At 44.9% G+C, this 20,396-nt stretch overlaps 1 protein-coding gene across 1 annotated transcript in view; it reads right to left on the minus strand.

Moving 5' to 3' along the window:
* Positions 1-20,396, minus strand: part of LOC310774662 (striatin-like) — an 88,882-nt gene that overhangs the window by 24,786 nt on the left and 43,700 nt on the right. The window contains exons 5-8 of the mRNA XM_083634769.1: positions 11,960-12,133; positions 10,892-11,027; positions 6,494-6,656; positions 1,003-1,116 (exon numbers count right to left, since the gene is read on the minus strand). Of these exons, the coding sequence (XP_083490895.1) occupies positions 1,003-1,116; positions 6,494-6,656; positions 10,892-11,027; positions 11,960-12,133 (587 nt within the window). The remainder of the gene's footprint in view (positions 1-1,002; positions 1,117-6,493; positions 6,657-10,891; positions 11,028-11,959; positions 12,134-20,396) is intronic.

A 20,396-nucleotide genomic window follows, 5' to 3' on the forward strand; every position in this document is an offset into this window, starting at 1 on the left:
AACATAACTGGTATTGCTTTTAGTGCTGAACTGTGTGTCTGTGATTGTTTGATTTCTGAACATTCTTTGTTTAGTTAACGGCGGTTGGCAGGCAATTTATTTTAATTCAAAAATGTACGTTTGTGCACCAGTGATTTGAGGTAAATGGCATGACTCTCTCGTCAATGTTGGGCAAGTTACTTTCAAAATGTAATATACTACATATTATTAGTTACTTTCATTTGAAAGTAATAAGCTACTTTACAATATTAGTCTGTGTAGAGTAACCAGTTACTTATTATTACACTACTTTTGCATTGCTTTCACCAAAATAACTGCAGTAGCAGAATGACATCGCCGCCCCGGAACCATCCTGAAAAAGAATTTTAAACAGTCAGTGTAAACCGTCCAAAATTCTAAATGTTATCCTTTTCCTTTGTTATTGTCATCTCTAGTGGGTATTTGCATAAAAACACACAATTTGATTTGGAAATTATTGTATTTTTATTTAAATATTTGCGTAACTTGTGTTGCGGTAATTGACAAAGCAACTGGTATAATATTAGTGAAATCCTATTGGTAATAAGTTATATTACTGAGTTACTGCTAAAAGTAATATGTAATATGTTACTTTCGTCATGAGTTAACCCTAACACTGCTCTCATCTCTCGAGACGTAACGTCATGTTATGGGACCCGCGAGTCTTGATAAGCTCAGACCTTATTGATTTTTGGATTATGGGAAATGATCGATCGATATCGGGTGTGGATCCTCATCCCTAGTCGATAGCTAGACAGATGAGTGAGATAATTCAAGCTAGGTGAAGACAGAAAGTTAAAGGAAAAGAAAGAAAGCCATGAAACTGAGGACAGACAAAAGAAGAGTCAGAATGAAGAGAGTTAGAGAGAGAGAGCGAGCGTTGGAGAGAATTTAAGAGAGCGAGCATTGGAGAGCGTTGGAGAGAGAGAGAGAGAGAGAGCGTTAGAGAGAGTGTATGCACCATAGGCCTTGTACAGGACTTACTCTTCACCCCCTTCTTGCCCTTGCGTTCCTTCCTGTATTGCTCCTTGAGCTGGGCTATCAGTCCCTGGTCCACGTCCCAGGCCAGCTCGCCCAGGGAGGACTGCTCGTCCTTCTCTACAGGCCAGGGGGAGGGGGAGGAGGAGGAGGAGGAAGAGGAAGGTGTTGTAAGTGTCTGGATGCACCAACGTTACATACATCCACCAAGTTTACTTTGACAGTATACTCAGCCAGACGGGACCAAACGCACCCAGATAACCAAACACTACACCCCTCACTTCAAATGAGGAAGGCTTTCTAAGAATCTAACTTTCAATCTAGCACTCTAAAATTGTGTTTGTCATTCTTTTTTATAGTAGTGTCCGAATTCTCAACTGTTAATTTGAGTCACTATGTACATGTAGTTAGGGCTGTCCTCCACTCAGAATTCTGCCAGTCGACTCGGATTCGACCGTCCAAAATACGAATATTCAACTATTCTATAAAAAATATATATATATAATATCTTGAGTGATTATTTAGACCACATTAACAGTCAATGCAACAGAGTGATGGGGACATATTTTTGAGCATTTAAAAATGAATAAGAGACTGTATCGTGATAATGCAAGTTTTGAATTGCCCACGTGTGGATCATGGATTTGTCTGAATAATGACACAGGCAGGACACATTTCTTTTTTAAATTAAACTTATAGCCTCATTTTTGATTTCACCTTTTCAACATTAAAACAACATGGAGCCTACATGAGTAAACAAATGACAGTGTAAAATAAGGCATCGCCGCTGCTCTGAACATGACATCTCTAATGCCTAGGGCTTCTTTAGCCTATTTCTCAAAAACTAAGTGGCTAAATCAATCTAAACAAGAATAAATTACCAAATGAAATTAAGATTGGAATTTAGATGGAGGGGGGAAAACGACTGCTCGACTTGAGGAATCTCCGTCGACTCACAGGTCTCTCGACTGATCATTCGACTAGTGGACTTTTAGAGGACAGCCCTACATGTACATGTACAGTAGTCTATAAAATACCCACGATGCACTGCAATTTCTAGTGAAGAGCGAACATACGCTACATTTTGTCCCATATACCACAATGCAATGCGAAGAGTCAGGCAGTGTCCGAAACTCATTTGATGGTTCACTATATGATAAACACCACATGGGGACTAGTGAGTGAGTGAGTGAATGAGTGAACCTTCCGAACACGGCGAATGTGACTCTCTTTTATCAACAGACCTTTAGTACAAAATGTACTAAGGTCAGAGAGCTTTAATATAGAGACACCCCAACTTCCAGTCATTTCCTGTATCTGTGCCACGGAGGTTTCACCACTGCCACGCCCCCTTAGGAGACTGGTCAGCCAATGAAGTTTCATACCATTGACAGAGAGCCAGTCACAACAAGCCGAGAACCACGCCCATTTTAAGAGACCGGAAGAGTTCCGTTTCAAATTGGCGGAGCCAGGAGTGAGGTGTCTCTAATATTAAAGGTCTCTGCTAAGGTCTGGAAATACCCTCCCCCCCCCCGCCCCCCCCCCCCGCTCCAAGCATTGACAATACATTCAGCTCCTCCTTTAAGAACGAGAGGAGGACAAGGACACAATGAGGACAATGGACAGAACTTCCAACAGTACTGAAACTCTCTTGGGAGGACAGGCAGATATGAAAGGGAGAGAATTCACGTCTCGGCCTGTTGTGTCTCTGCATGGGTGAACATGGACACACGAATGTACACAACACAAATTCAACACACAAAGGGGTTGGAACACAAATGAAACTTCAGACGTCGATTTGCAGCTGGAGTGAAATTTGATGGGTTCTCCTCAGTCCTGCAAAATGAAATGTTAATGCAGTCAAGCCCAGGGGGGTTTGCATAGAGAAGTCACAAGTGAAGCAAACGACATTCCATGATAAACGATGGTGACTGCGTCGGGTCATCTCTGTGGCAGTAGCAGAGCAACACGATGCATGATGGTTCAGACGGCAGCGAACGCCTTCAATGTTCAGAAGATCAAATACGCTGAAAACGTATGTATGTATGTATGATGGAAAACATGCTAATCCACTGAGGGGGAGTCGATTACAGCGTATTTTACGAGAACGAATGGGTTTGGCGCCTCCTCCTGGTAGCCCGGGGCTAGTGATGCGTCGGGTTGAGGAGGTGGAGCCTCCTCCTGGTAGCCCGGGGCTAGTGATGCGTCGGGTTGAGGAGGTGGAGCCTCCTCCTGGTAGCCCGGGGCTAGTGATGCGTCGGGTTGAGGAGGTGGAGCCTCCTCCTGGTAGCCCGGGGCTAGTGATGCGTCGGGTTGAGGAGGTGGAGCCTCCTTCTGGTAGCCCGGGGCTAGTGATGCGTCGGGTTGAGGAGGTGGAGCCTCCTCCTGGTAGCCCGGGGCTAGTGATGCGTCGGGTTGAGGAGGTGGAGCCTCCTCCTGGTAGCCCGGGGCTAGTGATGCGTCGGGTTGAGGAGGTGGAGCCTCCTCCTGGTAGCCCGGGGCTAGTGATGCGTCGGGTTGAGGAGGTGGAGTGGGATCAAGAAGGAAAAGACTTCAGAGTCTCATCGGCACACGGAGGATGACGAATCGGTTTGATAACGGAGCAGCCGCAGACTATTTCAAACTGTCCTTCATTATGTTAGCCACCATTATTACAGCTTATGAAGGGAGACTGAGGCGGATGAGCACAACCAGCTGATTTCTGTCATTCCACAACAGATCCTCAGCTTAAGACTATGGCTTTAGAAAAGAGGGAAGGCTACAGAGATTTACACCAAATGATCACAATCTAGCTATGACGCCTCGACGACTGCTTTTATCTGCTGAGAGAAGGAAAAAAAAAACGGCTGTTGAATCACAAATTGCGTGGGGAAGCCTTTTGTCATTGGTCGTTATAAACAGAATGCGTTGCTAGGCAACAAGAGAAAAAGGGATTTTCTGTGAACAGCGGGGGGGGGGGGGGGGGGCAGCCAGGTCACCAGCTGGGAACCTTTTATATAGAGAGTTGTCATACATGGGCAAACGGAGGAGGCAGGCGGTGACTGAGCCGGTGCAGCGATGGCCTCCATTCACAAACCCATTCGTTTTTATTTCTTTCGGGTTTGTTTTATCTCGCCTTCACAGTCTTATTTCTGTGTTTTCATTTTTATTTTGTACAAATAAGCGTTGTTGTCGGCCCTCGTCTCGTCTTTTGCTTGTGGAAGAAAGGAAGAGGTGGAAGTGGAACAATAAGGAGAAACCAAACTAAATGGGTGATATGATGCAGCGAGAGGCACGCTGTGAAAATATCGCTGTTTTGTAATGATCAGATGAGATGAAGTTGGAAAATGAGCAGAGCGTTTTGTGTTTCTCTACCCCTGACCAGCCAATCAGGGTGATTTCTCTACCCCTGACCAGCCAATCAGAGTGATTTCTCTACCCCTGACCAGCCAATCAGGGTGATTTCTCTACCCCCTGCTAGCCAATCAGAGTGATTTCTCTACCCCTGCGAAGCCAATCAGAGTGATTTCTCTACCCCTGCCCAGCCAATCAGAGTGATTTCTCTACCCCCTGACCAGCCAGAGTGATTTCTCTACCCCTGCCCAGCCAATCAGAGTGATTTATCTACCCCCTGACCAGCCAGAGTGATTTCTCTACCCCTGACCAGCCAATCAGGGTGATTTCTCTACCCCTGACCAGCCAATCAGAGTGATTTCTCTACCCCTGACCAGCCAATCAGGGTGATTTCTCTACCCCTGACCAGCCAATCAGGGTGATTTCTCTACCCCTGCCCAGCCAATCAGTGATTTCTCTACCCCTGACCAGCCAATCAGAGTGATTTCTCTACCCCCTGCCCAGCCAATCAGGGTGATTTCTCTACCCCTGCCCAGCCAATCAGTTATTTCTCTACCCCTGACCAGCCAATCAGAGTGATTTCTCTACCCCCTGCCCAGCCAATCAGAGTGATTTCTCTACCCCCTGCCCAGCCAATCAGAGTGATTTCTCTACCCCTGACCAGCCAATCAGGGTGATTTCTCTACCCCTGCCCAGCCAATCAGGGTGATTTCTCTACCCCTGACCAGCCAATCAGGGTGATTTCTCTACCCCTGACCAGCCAATGATCCAATGCCGATTCAAGGCCAGAAAAGCCGCAGACAAAGCCGACTTGAGCCAAAGGTGCGCGACACACCGCAAATACTAGAGACAGACGGCTGTCGGCTTGGTGTGTCTGGGGCTTAAGACCCGCCCCAGATCTGGTGGTGGTTCCGGCACTGTTTTGTATGCTTTTTCCACTGTTTCCACTGTTTTCCACTGTTTCCACTGTTTTTCCACTGTTTTTCACTCGGTGTATATATATATAAATAAATATGTTTGGTAGATCACTTTGACTTGGTCATTTTAAAAGTAGCTCCCAAGCTGAAAAAGTGTGGGCACCCCTGCCCAGGAGGAACCAATTAGCCAAAGCAGCCGGTGTGTGTGGTGTCTGGACACTGATGTCACATGATTAAAACCCACTGATCCAGGTTGTGAAGTAGCCTGCTAAACCATCCTGATCACGTGACCTCACATCCTGTTTGGTTCTGTGGATCAGTCTGACCTGCAGCCCCGCCTCCAGCCCCGCCCCCAGCCATTTTCAGAAATTACCAAGTCCACGGGCCAATCAGGGACCTGCCTCGTAGTTGAAAGCGTAACTGGCCAATCAGGGACGCTGCTGGCAAAACAGTACGACGGCTCCCGAAGCAACAAGACTATGCACCAGCAGAGTTTGTCGGGGGACAGACATTTTCGCCGTTCTTCTGAGTGGATTTGGATTAGACTGGATCTGACGCTGATTGGCGGAAGGACTGGATTTGGTGATGTTGATTGGCTGAAGGAGTCATCTGTCAAGGCAAGTATACTCCCACCCCCTGAAATGACTGTGGACGGACTGGAGTCCAAACTGATACATAGAGCTAAACATAATTAACCAGGCTAATTGTGAAGAGCCCCGCCCCCTGTGGGTGCTTCGTCTCACCCCAGTCCCCGCTGTCCTCCCCCCTCCTGGACTCACCCCAGTCCCCGCTGTCCTCTCCACTCCTAGACTCACCCCAGTCCCCGCTGTCCTCTCCACTCCTAGACTCACCCCAGTCCCCGCTGTCCTCTCCCCTCCTGGACTCACCCCAGTCCCCGCTGTCCTCCGCCCTCCTGGACTCACCCCAGTCCCTGCTGTCCTCCCCCCTCCTGGACTCACCCCAGTCCCCGCTGTCCTCCCCCCTCCTGGACTCACCCCAGTCCCTGCTGTCCTCCCCCCTCCTGGACTCACCCCAGTCCCCGCTGTCCTCTCCACTCCTAGACTCACCCCAGTCCCCGCTGTCCTCTCCACTCCTAGACTCACCCCAGTCCCCGCTGTCCTCTCCACTCCTAGACTCACCCCAGTCCCCGCTGTCCTCTCCACTCCTAGACTCACCCCAGTCCAGGCTGTCCTCCCCGCTCCTGGACTCACCCCAGTCCCCGCTGTCCCCCCCGCTTCTGGACTCACCCCAGTCCCCGCTGTCCTCTCCACTCCTGGACTCGGGCGATCCGTCCAGCTCGTCGGGGCTGGCCAAGAAGTCGAACCCCTTCAAAGCCTCCTCTGTGTCGGGGTCGTCGCTGAGGTCAGAGGTCGTGGAAGACGGGGTAGACGACGGCTTCTTCCTCACCATCTGTGAAGAGTTGCACAATGGGGAAGATGATTGCATGCACTAGAGGTCTTCGGGTATGCCCGAATACCCGAGGACCCGACCCGGGTATCAGGTCCATTTAGAAAGTGAAAGAGGGTCCGGGGCCACGTCCATTTGCTGTGGTTCTCAGGTCTCAGACAGTGAAATGGCGGGTCCAAAAGGACCCGAGTAGACCCGGTGAGTGGCTGTCGCTGCTGTCAATCACTCTTTTTTTATATCGTCAAATAAGTCATTAAAAACGAACGTATCCTTGGGTCCATTCAAGAGAAGTGACTTTGGGTCCGGGTCCGACATTAATCGGGTCTGTATGGGTCTCAGCTTTCTTATAGATGGTCTGTATGGGTCTAGCTCTCAGCTTCTTATAGATGGGTCTGTATGGGTCTAGCTCTCAGCTTCTTATAGATGGTCTGTATGGGTCTAGCTCTCAGCTTCTTTTAGATGGGTCTGTATGGGTCTAGCTCTCAGCTTCTTATAGATGGGTCTGTATGGGTCTAGCTCTCAGCTTCCTTATAGATGGTCTGTATGGGTCTAGCTCTCAGCTTCTTTTAGATGGGTCTGTATGGGTCTAGCTCTCAGCTTTCTTATAGATGGTCTGTATGGGTCTAGCTCTCAGCTTTCTTATAGATGGGTCTGTATGGGTCTAGCTCTCAGCTTCTTTTAGATGGGTCTGTATGGGTCTAGCTCTCAGCTTCTTTTAGATGGTCTGTATGAGTCTAGCTCTCAGCTTCTTTTAGATGGGTCTGTATGGGTCTAGCTCTCAGCTTCTTTTAGATGGGTCTCTATGGGTCTAGCTCTCAGCTTCTTTTAGATGGGTCTGTATGGGTCTAGCTCTCAGCTTCTTTTAGATGGGTCTGTATGGGTCTAGCTCTCAGCTTCTTTTAGATGGGTCTGTATGGGTCTAGCTCTCAGCTTTCTTATAGATGGTCTGTATGGGTCTAGCTCTCAGCTTCTTATAGATGGTCTGTATGGGTCTAGCTCTCAGCTTTCTTATAGATGGTCTGTATGGGTCTAGCTCTCAGCTTCTTTTAGATGGGTCTGTATGGGTCTAGCTCTCAGCTTTCTTATAGATGGTCTGTATGGGTCTAGCTCTCAGCTTCTTTTAGATGGGTCTGTATGGGTCTAGCTCTCAGCTTTCTTATAGATGGTCTGTATGGGTCTAGCTCTCAGCTTTCTTATAGATGGTCTGTATGGGTCTAGCTCTCAGCTTTCTTATAGATGGTCTGTATGGGTCTAGCTCTCAGCTTCTTTTAGATGGGTCTGTATGGGTCTAGCTCTCAGCTTTCTTATAGATGGTCTGTATGAGTCTAGCTCTCAGCTTCTTTTAGATGGGTCTGTATGGGTCTAGCTCTCAGCTTTCTTATAGATGGTCTGTATGGGTCTAGCTCTCAGCTTTCTTATAGATGGTCTGTTTGGGTCTAGCTCTCAGCTTTCTTATAGATGGTCTGTATGGGTCTAGCTCTCAGCTTCCTTTAGATGGGTCTGTATGGGTCTAGCTCTCAGCTTTCTTATAGATGGTCTGTATGGGTCTAGCTCTCAGCTTCTTATAGATGGTCTGTATGGGTCTAGCTCTCAGCTTCTTTTAGATGGGTCTGTATGGGTCTAGCTCTCAGCTTTCTTATAGATGGTCTGTATGGGTCTAGCTCTCAGCTTCTTTTAGATGGGTCTGTATGGGTCTAGCTCTCAGCTTTCTTATAGATGGTCTGTATGGGTCTAGCTCTCAGCTTTCTTATAGATGGGTCTGTATGGGTCTAGCTCTCAGCTTCTTTTAGATGGGTCTGTATGGGTCTAGCTCTCAGCTTCTTTTAGATGGTCTGTATGAGTCTAGCTCTCAGCTTCTTTTAGATGGGTCTGTATGGGTCTAGCTCTCAGCTTCTTTTAGATGGGTCTGTATGGGTCTAGCTCTCAGCTTCTTTTAGATGGGTCTGTATGGGTCTAGCTCTCAGCTTCTTATAGATGGTCTGTATGGGTCTAGCTCTCAGCTTTCTTATATATGGTCTGTATGGGTCTAGCTCTCAGCTTCTTATAGATGGGTCTGTATGAGTCTAGCTCTCAGCTTTCTTATAGATGGTCTGTATGGGTCTAACTCTCAGCTTTCTTATAGATGGTCTGTATGGGTCTAGCTCTCAGTTTTCTTATAGATGGTCTGTATGGGTCTAGCTCTCAGCTTTCTTATAGATGGGTCTGTATGGGTCTAGCTCTCAGCTTTCTTATAGATGGTCTGTATGGGTCTAGCTCTCAGCTTTCTTATAGATGGTCTGTATGGGTTTAGCTCTCAGCTTTCTTATAGATGGGTCTGTATGGGTCTAGCTCTCAGCTTCCTTTAGATGGGTCTGTATGGGTCTAGCTCTCAGCTTTCTTATAGATGGTCTGTATGGGTCTAGCTCTCAGCTTTCTTATAGATGGTCTGTATGGGTCTAGCTCTCAGCTTTCTTATAGATGGTCTGTATGGGTCTAGCTCTCAGCTTTCTTATAGATGGTCTGTATGGGTTTAGCTCTCAGCTTTCTTATAGATGGGTCTGTATGGGTCTAGCTCTCAGCTTCTTTTAGATGGGTCTAGCTCTCAGCTTTCTTATAGATGGTATGTATGGGTCTAGCTCTCAGCTTTCTTATAGATGGTCTGTATGGGTCTAGCTCTCAGCTTTCTTATAGATGGTCTGTATGGGTCTAGCTCTCAGCTTTCTTATAGATGGTCTGTATGGGTCTAGCTCTCAGCTTTCTTATAGATGGTCTGTATGGGTCTAGCTCTCAGCTTTCTTATAGATGGTCTGTATGGGTCTAGCTCTCAGCTTTCTTATAGATGGTCTGTATGGGTCTAGCTCTCAACTTTCTTATAGATGGTCTGTATGGGTCTAGCTCTCAGCTTTCTTATAGATGGTCTGTATGGGTCTAGCTCTCAGCTTTCTTATAGATGGTCTGTATGGGTCTAGCTCTCAGCTTTCTTATAGATGGTCTGTATGGGTCTAGCTCTCAGCTTTCTTATAGATGGTCTGTATGGGTCTAGCTCTCAGCTTTCTTATAGATGGTCTGTATGGGTCTAGCTCTCCGCTTTCTTATAGATGGTCTGTATGGGTCTAGCTCTCAGCTTTCTTATAGATGGTCTGTATGGGTCTAGCTCTCAGCTTTCTTATAGATGGTCTGTATGGGTCTAGCTCTCAGCTTTCTTATAGATGGTCTGTATGGGTCTAGCTCTCAGCTTTCTTATAGATGGTCTGTATGGGTCTAGCTCTCAGCTTTCTTATAGATGGTCTGTATGGGTCTAGCTCTCAGCTTTCTTATAGATGGTCTGTATGGGTCTAGCTCTCAGCTTTCTTATAGATGGTCTGTATGGGTCTAGCTCTCAGCTTTCTTATAGATGGTCTGTATGGGTCTAGCTCTCAGCTTTCTTATAGATGGTCTGTATGGGTCTAGCTCTCAGCTTTCTTATAGATGGTCTGTATGGGTCTAGCTCTCAGCTTTCTTATAGATGGTCTGTATGGGTCTAGCTCTCAGCTTTCTTATAGATGGTCTGTATGGGTCTAGCTCTCAGCTTTCTTATAGATGGTCTGTATGGGTCTAGCTCTCAGCTTTCTTATAGATGGTCTGTATGGGTCTAGCTCTCAGCTTTCTTATAGATGGTCTGTATGGGTCTAGCTCTCAGCTTTCTTATAGATGGTCTGTATGGGTCTAGCTCTCAGCTTTCTTATAGATGGTCTGTATGGGTCTAGAGGAAACGCACCATCATCTATTCTACAAACCCAGCTGAATGGTAAAGTGTAAAAGTGAATTTTGAGTTGCACCACCCACTTTGGCCCTGTAGACCAAAAAGTTGCTTTCTGGCTCGGCCTACTTCAATGAAAATGTGTATTTAAATGCCTCTTACAGACCATTTCATTATCAAACTCCTTAGAAAACAATAGACAACAGCTGGGATTCTGCATCCTGTGGAGGACTTTGCTGCAGTCGGTGAAAAGCACCTGAAACATTTTGCAGATTTCTTATTTTTTTTATCAAGGTAGGTCATATTTTGCGATGCTTTCTTCTACTTGTTGTACGTACGTATCGTCTTTCAGTGAGATGCTATTGTGATGATATGATGATTTTGGTGTGTGTGTGTGTGTGTGTGTGTGTGTATGTGTGTGTGTATGTATGTGTGTGTGTGTGTGTGTGTGTATGTGTGTGTGTGTGTGTGTGTGTGTGTGTGTGTGTGTGTGTGTGTGTGTGTGTGTGTCCTGTCTTACTGTGGCCAGGTCCAGGATGGTCTTGTCTCGTCCGTCTCCGTCCTCGTCGTCGTCCTCGTCACTGAAGTCGGCTGCTGCGCTCTCTATGAACTTGAAGGCCTCCAGCACGGTGGCCGAGTCTGACATGTCAGGTTTACTGCAGGGAGGAGAGAGAGAGAGGGTGATGGAGAGAGAGAGAGAGATAGAGAGGGGGTGATAGAGAGAGAGAGAGTGGTAGAGATGGAGAGGGTGATAGAGAGATCGACAGAGTGATGGAGAGAGTGTGAGAGTGATGGAGAGAGAGGGTGATAGAGAGACAGAGAGGGGGAGAGAGAGAGATGGAGAGAGTGTGTGTGATGAGAGTGGGGGAGAGAGTGGGCTCACAGCTAGAAGGTCCTGGGTTCGATTCCCACCTGGGACGCTGTGAGCGCTGAAGGAGTGCGTGCCCGTCCGCATGTCCTCGAGTGCCCACCGCCCGGGCGGGTCGTCAAAAGGGTCTTTCTGTGTGGAGTTTGCATGTTCTCCCCGTGCCCCCTGGGGGTTTCCTTCATATAGGAACCCCTCACCAAAACATGCAATATCCTGCTGTCCTTCAGTGAGGACATGTCCTCTGTACCTGATCATGCTGATGTCCTTCAGTGAGGACGTGTACTCTGTACCTGATCATGCTGCTGTCCTTCAGTGAGGACGTGTCCTCTGTACCTGATCATGCTGATGTCCTTCAGTGAGGACGTGTCCTCTGTACCTGATCATGCTGCTATCCTTCAGTGAGGACATGTCCTCTGTACCTGATCATGCTGCTGTCCTTCAGTGAGGACATGTCCTCTGTACCTGATCATGCTGCTATCCTTCAGTGAGGACATGTCCTCTGTACCTGATCATGCTGCTGTCCTTCAGTGAGGACATGTCCTCTGTACCTGATCATGCTGCTGTCCTTCAGTGAGGACATGTCCTCTGTACCTGATCATGCTGCTGTCCTTCAGTGAGGACGTGTCCTCTGTACCTGATCATGCTGCTGTCCTTCAGTGAGGACCTGTCCTCTGTACCTGATCATGCTGCTGTCCTTCAGTGAGGACATGTCCTCTGTACCTGATCATGCTGCTGTCCTTCAGTGAGGACGGTTCGGTGCCGTTGACCATGGGCTCGGCGGGTTTGTTCTCTGCAGGCTTTTCTCCTGAGTGTCCGGCCAGCCCGAGCAGCGCCCGCACCCTCTGGGACTTCACATCCAGGATGGTGTCCGTGTAGCCCACCTCCTGCAGGTACCTGAGCACAGGAGACACACAGGAGTCACGTCCAGTCTATTTGTATAGCCCTAATTCACAAGCATGTCTCAGAGGGCTTTACTGAGAATAGGTCTAGCTAAGTCTAGCTAAGCACTATCAATAAACAGGATGGAACAATCTTATATTAGAGAGAGAGAGAGGGGGGGGGAGATGGGGGGAGAGAGGGCAGCGAGAGAAGGGAGAGAGCAGGGGGGAGGGAGGGGCGGCGAAGAGAGAGAGAGCACAACAGGGTATCTGACTGGGGCTGGGCGATACAGCTGAAATCAATATTACGATAATCACAGGGGTCAGTTTCGATTCAATACTAAAGTATATCACAATATGTGACACGGACTGGTAATTTGAGTACAAAGTGGGCCGAGGTCATTTTTATTGATCATTATTAAAATATTATTTACATATCGTTTATTATAGATATGTTTATTTGAATGTTGGTACACCTCAAATCAAGTTTCTTAGAAAAGCAGCCTGAAAGGTGAGTACTTTTCAGCCCTGGGCCAGCCAGGTAATGGGGGAGTGAACAATAGCTGCTCATTTACATTAAACACTCCCCATCCACTCCAGCTGTCATCACTGTCACAGGTCACAGGTCCCCAGCAAAAAGGGGGATACTTATTTTCACCTGGGCCCCGTTCCAATACCCATACTTCCATACTATTTAGTAGGCAAAAAAAGATTTAGTATGTCCCAATACATAGTATGTCAGATGCAGTATGCCAAGAGTACCAGGATGTTGTACTACATCAGCTCCTATTTCGGAGTATGCATCGATGCATGCTGCTTCAGCCAAACTTCCCCACAATCCTTTGCACAGCAGGAAGTTATGTCTTCTTCTTCTTCTAATGTTTTATGGCGGTTGGCAAACAACTTTTTGTGCATTACCGCCACCTACTGGAGTTACGTCGCACTGACTGAGCTGCGTGTTCATGAATGAGATAATTAACTTTAAGAAAGCCTTGAAATATGTTAAAACCAAACAAGCATGGTGTGTACCAAAACATGCATATGTTGATTCCTGTTTAGTTCTCTGACTTAATGTTTTTGCTTTATTTATTTTATTTTGTTTATTTGATTGTCTGTTCCAATTTTGTAAATGTTTAGTCTGAATGTTTTGTATAATGTACTGTTTGTTACTGCCAGACTTTGTTTATTGAATAAAAAAATAAAATAAAAAAATAAAAAACTCAAATGTGGCGCTGCGGACGTCGGCGGAAGTGAGCAAGAGGTCGGAGTTCAGGAAGCTCACGTGACGACAGATGTAGTGTGTCCCAATAGTATGCATTTTGCATGCATGCTGCACACTACAATCCATACTTTGTGAGGGCATCGGCAGTACATACTACAAGAAAGAAGTACAAGTATGGGTATTGGAACGGGGCCCAGAAGTGTTCTGCACTACCTGCATCAGTAAAGTTCCCATAACGAACGTGTCATTTTGTTGTCCGTTCCGTCGGTCTTGTGAATAAAATCTGTCGTTCCTCCATGTTGTCAGATGAAGTGGCCGGACTGCACTCGTCTCACAGATAGAGCTGCAACTATCGATTCTTTTAGTAATCGAGTATTCTACCGAATAATCCATCGATTAATCGAGTAATCGGATAAGAACCCTTTTTTGTGTTTTCAAAGGCTTATCGTAAATATACACCAAAAAATAAGATAAATCTCTTCAAATAAACAACTACATTAGTTTCTTTCTTAGAAAAAACAACATTTTGATTTTTAAATTGCATAGAACTGGCAGTGGCACCATTCATCTTTTCAACCTGACGTTTGAGTTCTTCCAGTGTACAGCAACCGTTAAATAATATGAATGAATGGCTTACTAGCTAGTTTACATCCTTCATTTACCTTACAGCTGCATGACACACACACTCTTTCTCTCTCACACATACTCACTCTCTCTTTCTCTCTCACACACCAACAGGCTAGTGTGATCACACACACACACACACACACACACACACACACACAAAAAACGCTGTTAAATTAGCCGCTAACGTTAATGTTAGGTTGAGCTTTGTATTTCTCACAGAAAACGGTCCAAACTTCTCAGAGAGAGCGGTCGGTATTCACTAAAGCCTTCATATCTCAGGCTCTGTAGTACATAGAAACATAAAAATAAAAAGCATTTGAGAGCTTAACCCTTTGGCTTTTCGTATTATATTTGCTCTAATGTTCATTAAAAAAAATCTTAAAAATCTTTAACCCCAAAAAATAAAAAGATTCTAATGCATTTTAAGACATGTTAATAAAGATTACGGCAAATGTAACCCTTCCAAATAAAAAGCCACGGGTTTAAGCTGTCAAATGCTTTTTATTTCATGTTGATAGCTACTATACAGGCTGAGGAAATACGTTATGTTGAACCCTTGACAATTACTGCAGCAACGTTAACGTTAACGTTAGCGATCTCTGTTTTGCAGTCGTTGTGAAGACAGTGAAAAGCCCCGTTATCTAACAACTACAACTGCAGTGAAACAACTTATCCAGCTAACGCTAGCTAATTAAATAACGTTATCTGATGTTGTAGTCGATGCCTCTCTCAACGTTACAGCTGAGGAGGTGCTGCTAACATTAGCTGCAGGCAGCGCACCGCCTGCTTCATTCACCCTCAGCCTATCTAGTAATACGTTACAGTCTTCAGCATTTAGCTACTGTAAATATATCTTGTGTTTGCCCATGCTTCCTCAAGTTTGAGGTGTTTCCCTGGCCAGCTTTGCAATTCACATCACAAATGTTGCAACCAGTGTTGTCTGAGTCTATCTGGGGAAAGTGTAGCCACATTTTCGGCTGCTCCCGTTTGTTGACGTTTCAGGTAGAGTGACGGAATGACGTAACGCGCTCTCACGTGTTGCCTTAAGGTTCCGTCGGAATTTCTATTTTACCCACTCTCTTCTATCACTCAGATGCGTGTCGAGGCGAATCATTTTGGCCTCGATCAATTTAATTATTCGAGTTATTCGAGGTACTCGAGGAATCGTGACAGCTCTACTCACAGATAAAGTTTAAATCATTTTAATCCACACAGACTGTCTTCAGTGACTCTCCATGTTGTCTCACTTGTAAACAGAGCTGCACCCCGCCCCCATGTAACAACACGCTGGATTCTATTGATGTGGCTCATTGGCCGAAACTCGAAACAATAGCAGACATTAAGCCAGTGAAACGCTGCATGCAAATGAATACCAGCCATGTCCAGAGAGAAGTACTCTCTCTCTCACAGTCAGTTTTTATCTTACAAAATATACCTATTTAGTTACTGATTCTAAAACGACTCCATTTTATGTGGAATGGATAGATCATCCTCTTCACTCCGTCACAGCACCAGACCGACACCGCCGCAAGGCAACAGTCGGTCAGAGGACGCGGAAATAAGCTTTGAAATAAACTGTTGCACCTTATTAGCTCCGCCAAGGAGGTTATGTTTTCGGTGCCGTTTGTCTGTGTTGTCTGTTGAACAGGATTAGAAAAAACTACTGGGCCAATTTTCATGAAAATTGGTGAAAGGGTTCAGGAGAAAAACTCTTCCAGAAAGCGTGTATGTATATGGGTTAGGACAGGGGTGGCCACACTTTTTTGGTTGTGGGCCGCATACAGAAATATATAAGGAGTCGCGGACCAAACAATATTTAGCACGGCAGTTTTAAACCGGTTTACGCTGAAAGCGTGGGGAAAAGTTAACCAGAAAACCCTTGTGCTGCCAATTTTTTTATTTCTACCTAAATAAATAGTATGTTTTCAAATTTCCTTTTCCTGTGCCAACAGGTTAAGACTAGGGGTGTCAAAAAATAATCGATTATAAGATGCAACGCGATGCGGACGTGCACGATTCTGCATCGATTCACAAATGTCAAAAATCGATTATTGAAAAAAAAAAATAATAATAATATAATCGAATAAAATATAATGGAAGTACATGCAGTTATTTATTTGGATCATTACAATGCAATACATGCAATACAATGCAATTCCAAATGCACTTTTATTTTAAAAGTAGCCACACAGTGAGAAAAAGAAAGTGAGAAAAAATAAATCATGTATTGGGGAAAAAAAGTGATGCATCGATTTAAGATGCATCGAGATGCATTAATAATCGTAATCGAATCGAATCGTAGCCCTCTGAATCGTAATCGAATCGTGAGGGCAGTGAAGATTCACAGCCCTAGTTAAGACAGAGATAATTTCACCAACATTCAGTATTAAAAATGTAAAAAAAATATAAAAAAAATAGACCAGGTCAGGGTACTCAAGTATAACCCATTTTCAATGGTTTTAAATGGAAAAAACAAAAAGGGGGTGGGGGGTCCCCGTTTCCGTTTTCTCGTTTTTCCGTTTTAAACTGTAAAACGGAAAAAAGTTTTTAGCAAAAAAACAAAAACAAAGAAAGCTAAATTCATGGCCACTTAAAAACGGGCAGCGGGTCGCAGTTGGCCTGCGGGCCGTAGTTTATTGGGCAAAATGCAATATTTTTTAGTACAAGTTATTTATCTTGTGCGCACAACATAAAATAACTTGGTCGCACAAGATAAATAATAATAATAAATTATTAAATAATAATAAAAACACCTTTCGAGGCTCATTTGCTCATAACTGTTATAATTATCTGGGCAACATACCAGGTAAAACTCTACCAGCAGAATGACTTCGAGAAAACTCTCTTGACAATACTATACTGTTATAGTTGTAACACTATAGTAGTAATACTATACTGCTATAGTTGTAACACTATAGTAGTAATACTATACTGCTATAGTTGTAAGTTACACTATAGTAGTAATACTATACTGCTATAGTTGTAAGTTACACTATAGTAGTAACACTATACTGCTATAGTTGTAAGTTACACTATAGTAGTAACACTATACTGCTATAGTTGTAAGTTACACTATAGTAGTAATACTATACTGCTATAGTTGTAAGTTACACTATAGTAGTAATACTATACTGCTATAGTTGTAAGTTACACTATAGTAGTAACACTATACTGCTATAGTTGTAAGTTACACTATAGTAGTAACACTATACTGCTATAGTTGGGTTGATCGAGGTCGGATCACGTTCCCACCATGAATGAAGAGTTCGTTTGGGACCAGACAGAGACCACTTCCTCTAAACAGTCTCAGTGCGGTTGTTTTGGTCCGCAACCGAGTGCAAATACTGTGTTCATACCTGCCCAAACGAACCAAATACTGTGTTTATACCTGCCCAAACGAACCAAATACTGTGTTCATACCTGCCCAAACGAACCAAATACTGTGTTCATACCTGCCCAAACGAACCAAATACTGTGTTCATACCTGCCCAAACGAACCAAATACTGTGTTCATACCTGCCCAAACGAACCAAATACTGTGTTCATACCTGCCCAAACGAAGCGAATCAAGGGGGTAAACTAACCAGAGTCCGATTTGAACGGACTAAAGCGCAGGTGTGAAAATACCCTTAACTGGCACTTTGTGAGACTTATGTAAAAATCCAGCTGTTTTCTCAGCCTAAATCTAAAGTGTGTGTTCATCCCCACTAACTGAGCCGCTGTAGAGTCTCCCTGTTAAACCCTGCTGTCAATGTCTCAGTGGAAGAGACTGACCCAAACTGAAGAGGCAAATCCAGAAGAGTCTCCCAAACATCTTCAGCATTACAAGTAATAGTCATCTTTTTTAGGGGGCGATTCTGCCCAAATCTTCACGATCAAACCAGGACTTTGCACTAACTACACTAGGGACGGGCATTTCTAGCAAAAACACTACCGTAGTCGAAAATTCGACGGGCCAAAGTCGACTTTTCGTCGAAATTCGCCCACCCCTAAAAAAGAAGAAAAAAAGCGAGTCACAAATGTTAGATGGTCTCCCCTGATTCTAAGTATAGTTGAATCGCTTGGTTTGACCAAGTAAAACCATTTTATAATGGAAAAATGAATGGCGGATGAAATCCCATGGACAGGGAGAGGGGGTGACTTTGGCACTGTACTGACGTTCATAGACCAAAGACAAGCAAGACGGCCCGACTTCAACTCACTTCTTTGTCATTTTGTCACGTGGGTTTTGCCCATGGTTTTCCACGGAGATAGGAGGTTTTCAGCAGGTCTGAGTCTATTGGAGTCCCGTGACAATTTAGGAGACTTGCTGCTACCATTTGTTAGAATTGGCAGAGCTTGCGGGGACCGATCTATGCACAAAGCCAGGCTACGTTAGCCACGCTAGCTTAGCTTCCCGAACGAAGCCGAGATGGCCCATATATACACATATTGACAGAATATCAGCTTTTCTTCATGCAGTAACGAGCCTTGAAACCTGTTCCTTGTGGCTGAGTGTTGATTGAATGTAGATTTCTACTACGTTTGTACTGTTTCTATCAAGGAGCTGCTGGGTAGCCTGGTAAACTAGCCCGTCACGTGAACTCACATTTCATTTGGTTCTGCGTGACGGTCTGGCCCCGACCCCATGGGGGGAGTTTAGCAGGGGCGGGAGCATGAGCGGGCGTAGTTGCCTTGACAGACAACTCCTTCAGCCAATCAGCGTCGGATCCAGTCAAACGCAAATCCACTCGGGAGAACGGCAAAAACATATTTTCCGCCTAGAAACTCAGCGGTTGCGGCGATACTCCTGTACTTGTTTAATTGTTGTTATTGAGTCTATTTCTGCAATAACTGCACTTTATGGCTGTTTAAACTAGACAAACGCTGACATTACTCCTCGAGACGATCAGGCAAGGAGGCGGCCATTACTGTTTTGTTAGTACAGTGCTAGTGGCGCTCCTGATTGGCCAACTTGCGCTGTCAATCACAGCGGAGTCACTGATTGGCTCTTCTGCTAAACTGCCCCACTGGCGCCGGGGCCAGACCGTCACGCAGAACCAAATGAAATGTGAGTTCACGTGACGGGCTGGTTTACCAGGCTAGCTGCTGGGTGCTGCTGTCGCTAATACTGCGCAGCCAGCGGCTACGGCAACATCACATGGACAAACTTGCTGCTCTTAAAGAGACAGGCGGCAGTAAAAACAATGGAAAACATACTTTTTAAGACAAGACTGTCAATAAACGATTTTCGACTTTCAATAATAAAAGTCGATCTCGATAATAAAAACCATTATTCGAAAATTCTAAATTCGTTGCTCATCCCTAAACTAGTACACCTCATGTAAAAGTGAACACATACATTTCCCAAATCAATCTCCTTCCAAATAAAATCTGAAAGAAATAAACATGTTTCTGTGTGACTCTCTAAAACCAGATTGCATTTCCTACAACAAATCAGAATGACAAATGAATTCATTAATGTGCTCATGTATCAGTTTTTCCAAAACTGATGATACCATTCCCAAAATAGTTTCCCTCTTCCAATTTGCTCCCTTTCTTATTCACCTTATTCACCACGCCCACTTTTTCTCTCTTGCGCGTTACTCGCAATTGTATTTGTTCTTCTGGTTCAGCGCTAGTTGGCGGCCAATTTCAAAACAAAACGTCACTATAATAATTAATGAAGTTTGGCAACATTCAGAATTAAGCTACACTGCGGACAACTTCAGTTACATGTTCATACTGCTGCGAGGAGCCGATGGCTGTACCCGGTCGGCATTTAACGTTAGTTACAAAAGCACGTCGACAGTGTTTTCTCACTGCCAGTAGCCTACAGTAGGGTTTGACAGATAGCTAGTCCGGCCGGTGTCAGCACAGCCAGTGCTCCCAGTCCTCGCTGCTAGTTAAAGATTTCCAATAGGGGTTATTCTGATAAACTGGTCACATGTTACGTTCTCACACGTAAAATATTAAAACTTTAAAACAGTTTGTTTGTTTTTTGCTTGAAAACAGCTTTTTGGCCAATCTAAAAATGACTACGGTAGGCGTCATCTACTTCCGTGTCTAAAATCGGAAAGACGATTACAAAATGACGTCATGCAGAAGCGTCCTTGTATGGGCAAAGAATAAGGAGAATACAGAGGAATGACCCTTACCAGTTTTAAATCTGTTTAACTTCTGTTTCATAGTTTTCATGTAAGCAAAGTCAGAATATAAAGGTCAGTTTGGTGTGAAAACTCAACTCAGCATCTTGTGTCTCTACACAGTCAGAGCTCCATTTAGCTGAGTTTACATCCCAGTGATTCACAAGTTCAACGGCTTTCTCTCCGTTTTACAGCTTCATGAAAGAGATACAACATGTTCACAAACTAGCTCAACTGTCCTCAGGCAGAGGAAGAATATTAAATGTTGAGCAATTCGACCAATAAGAACACACTTTTGCGCCATT

This window comes from Poromitra crassiceps (genome assembly GCF_964638095.1).
Source record: "Poromitra crassiceps genome assembly, chromosome: 4".
NCBI lineage: Eukaryota > Metazoa > Chordata > Actinopteri > Beryciformes > Melamphaidae > Poromitra > Poromitra crassiceps.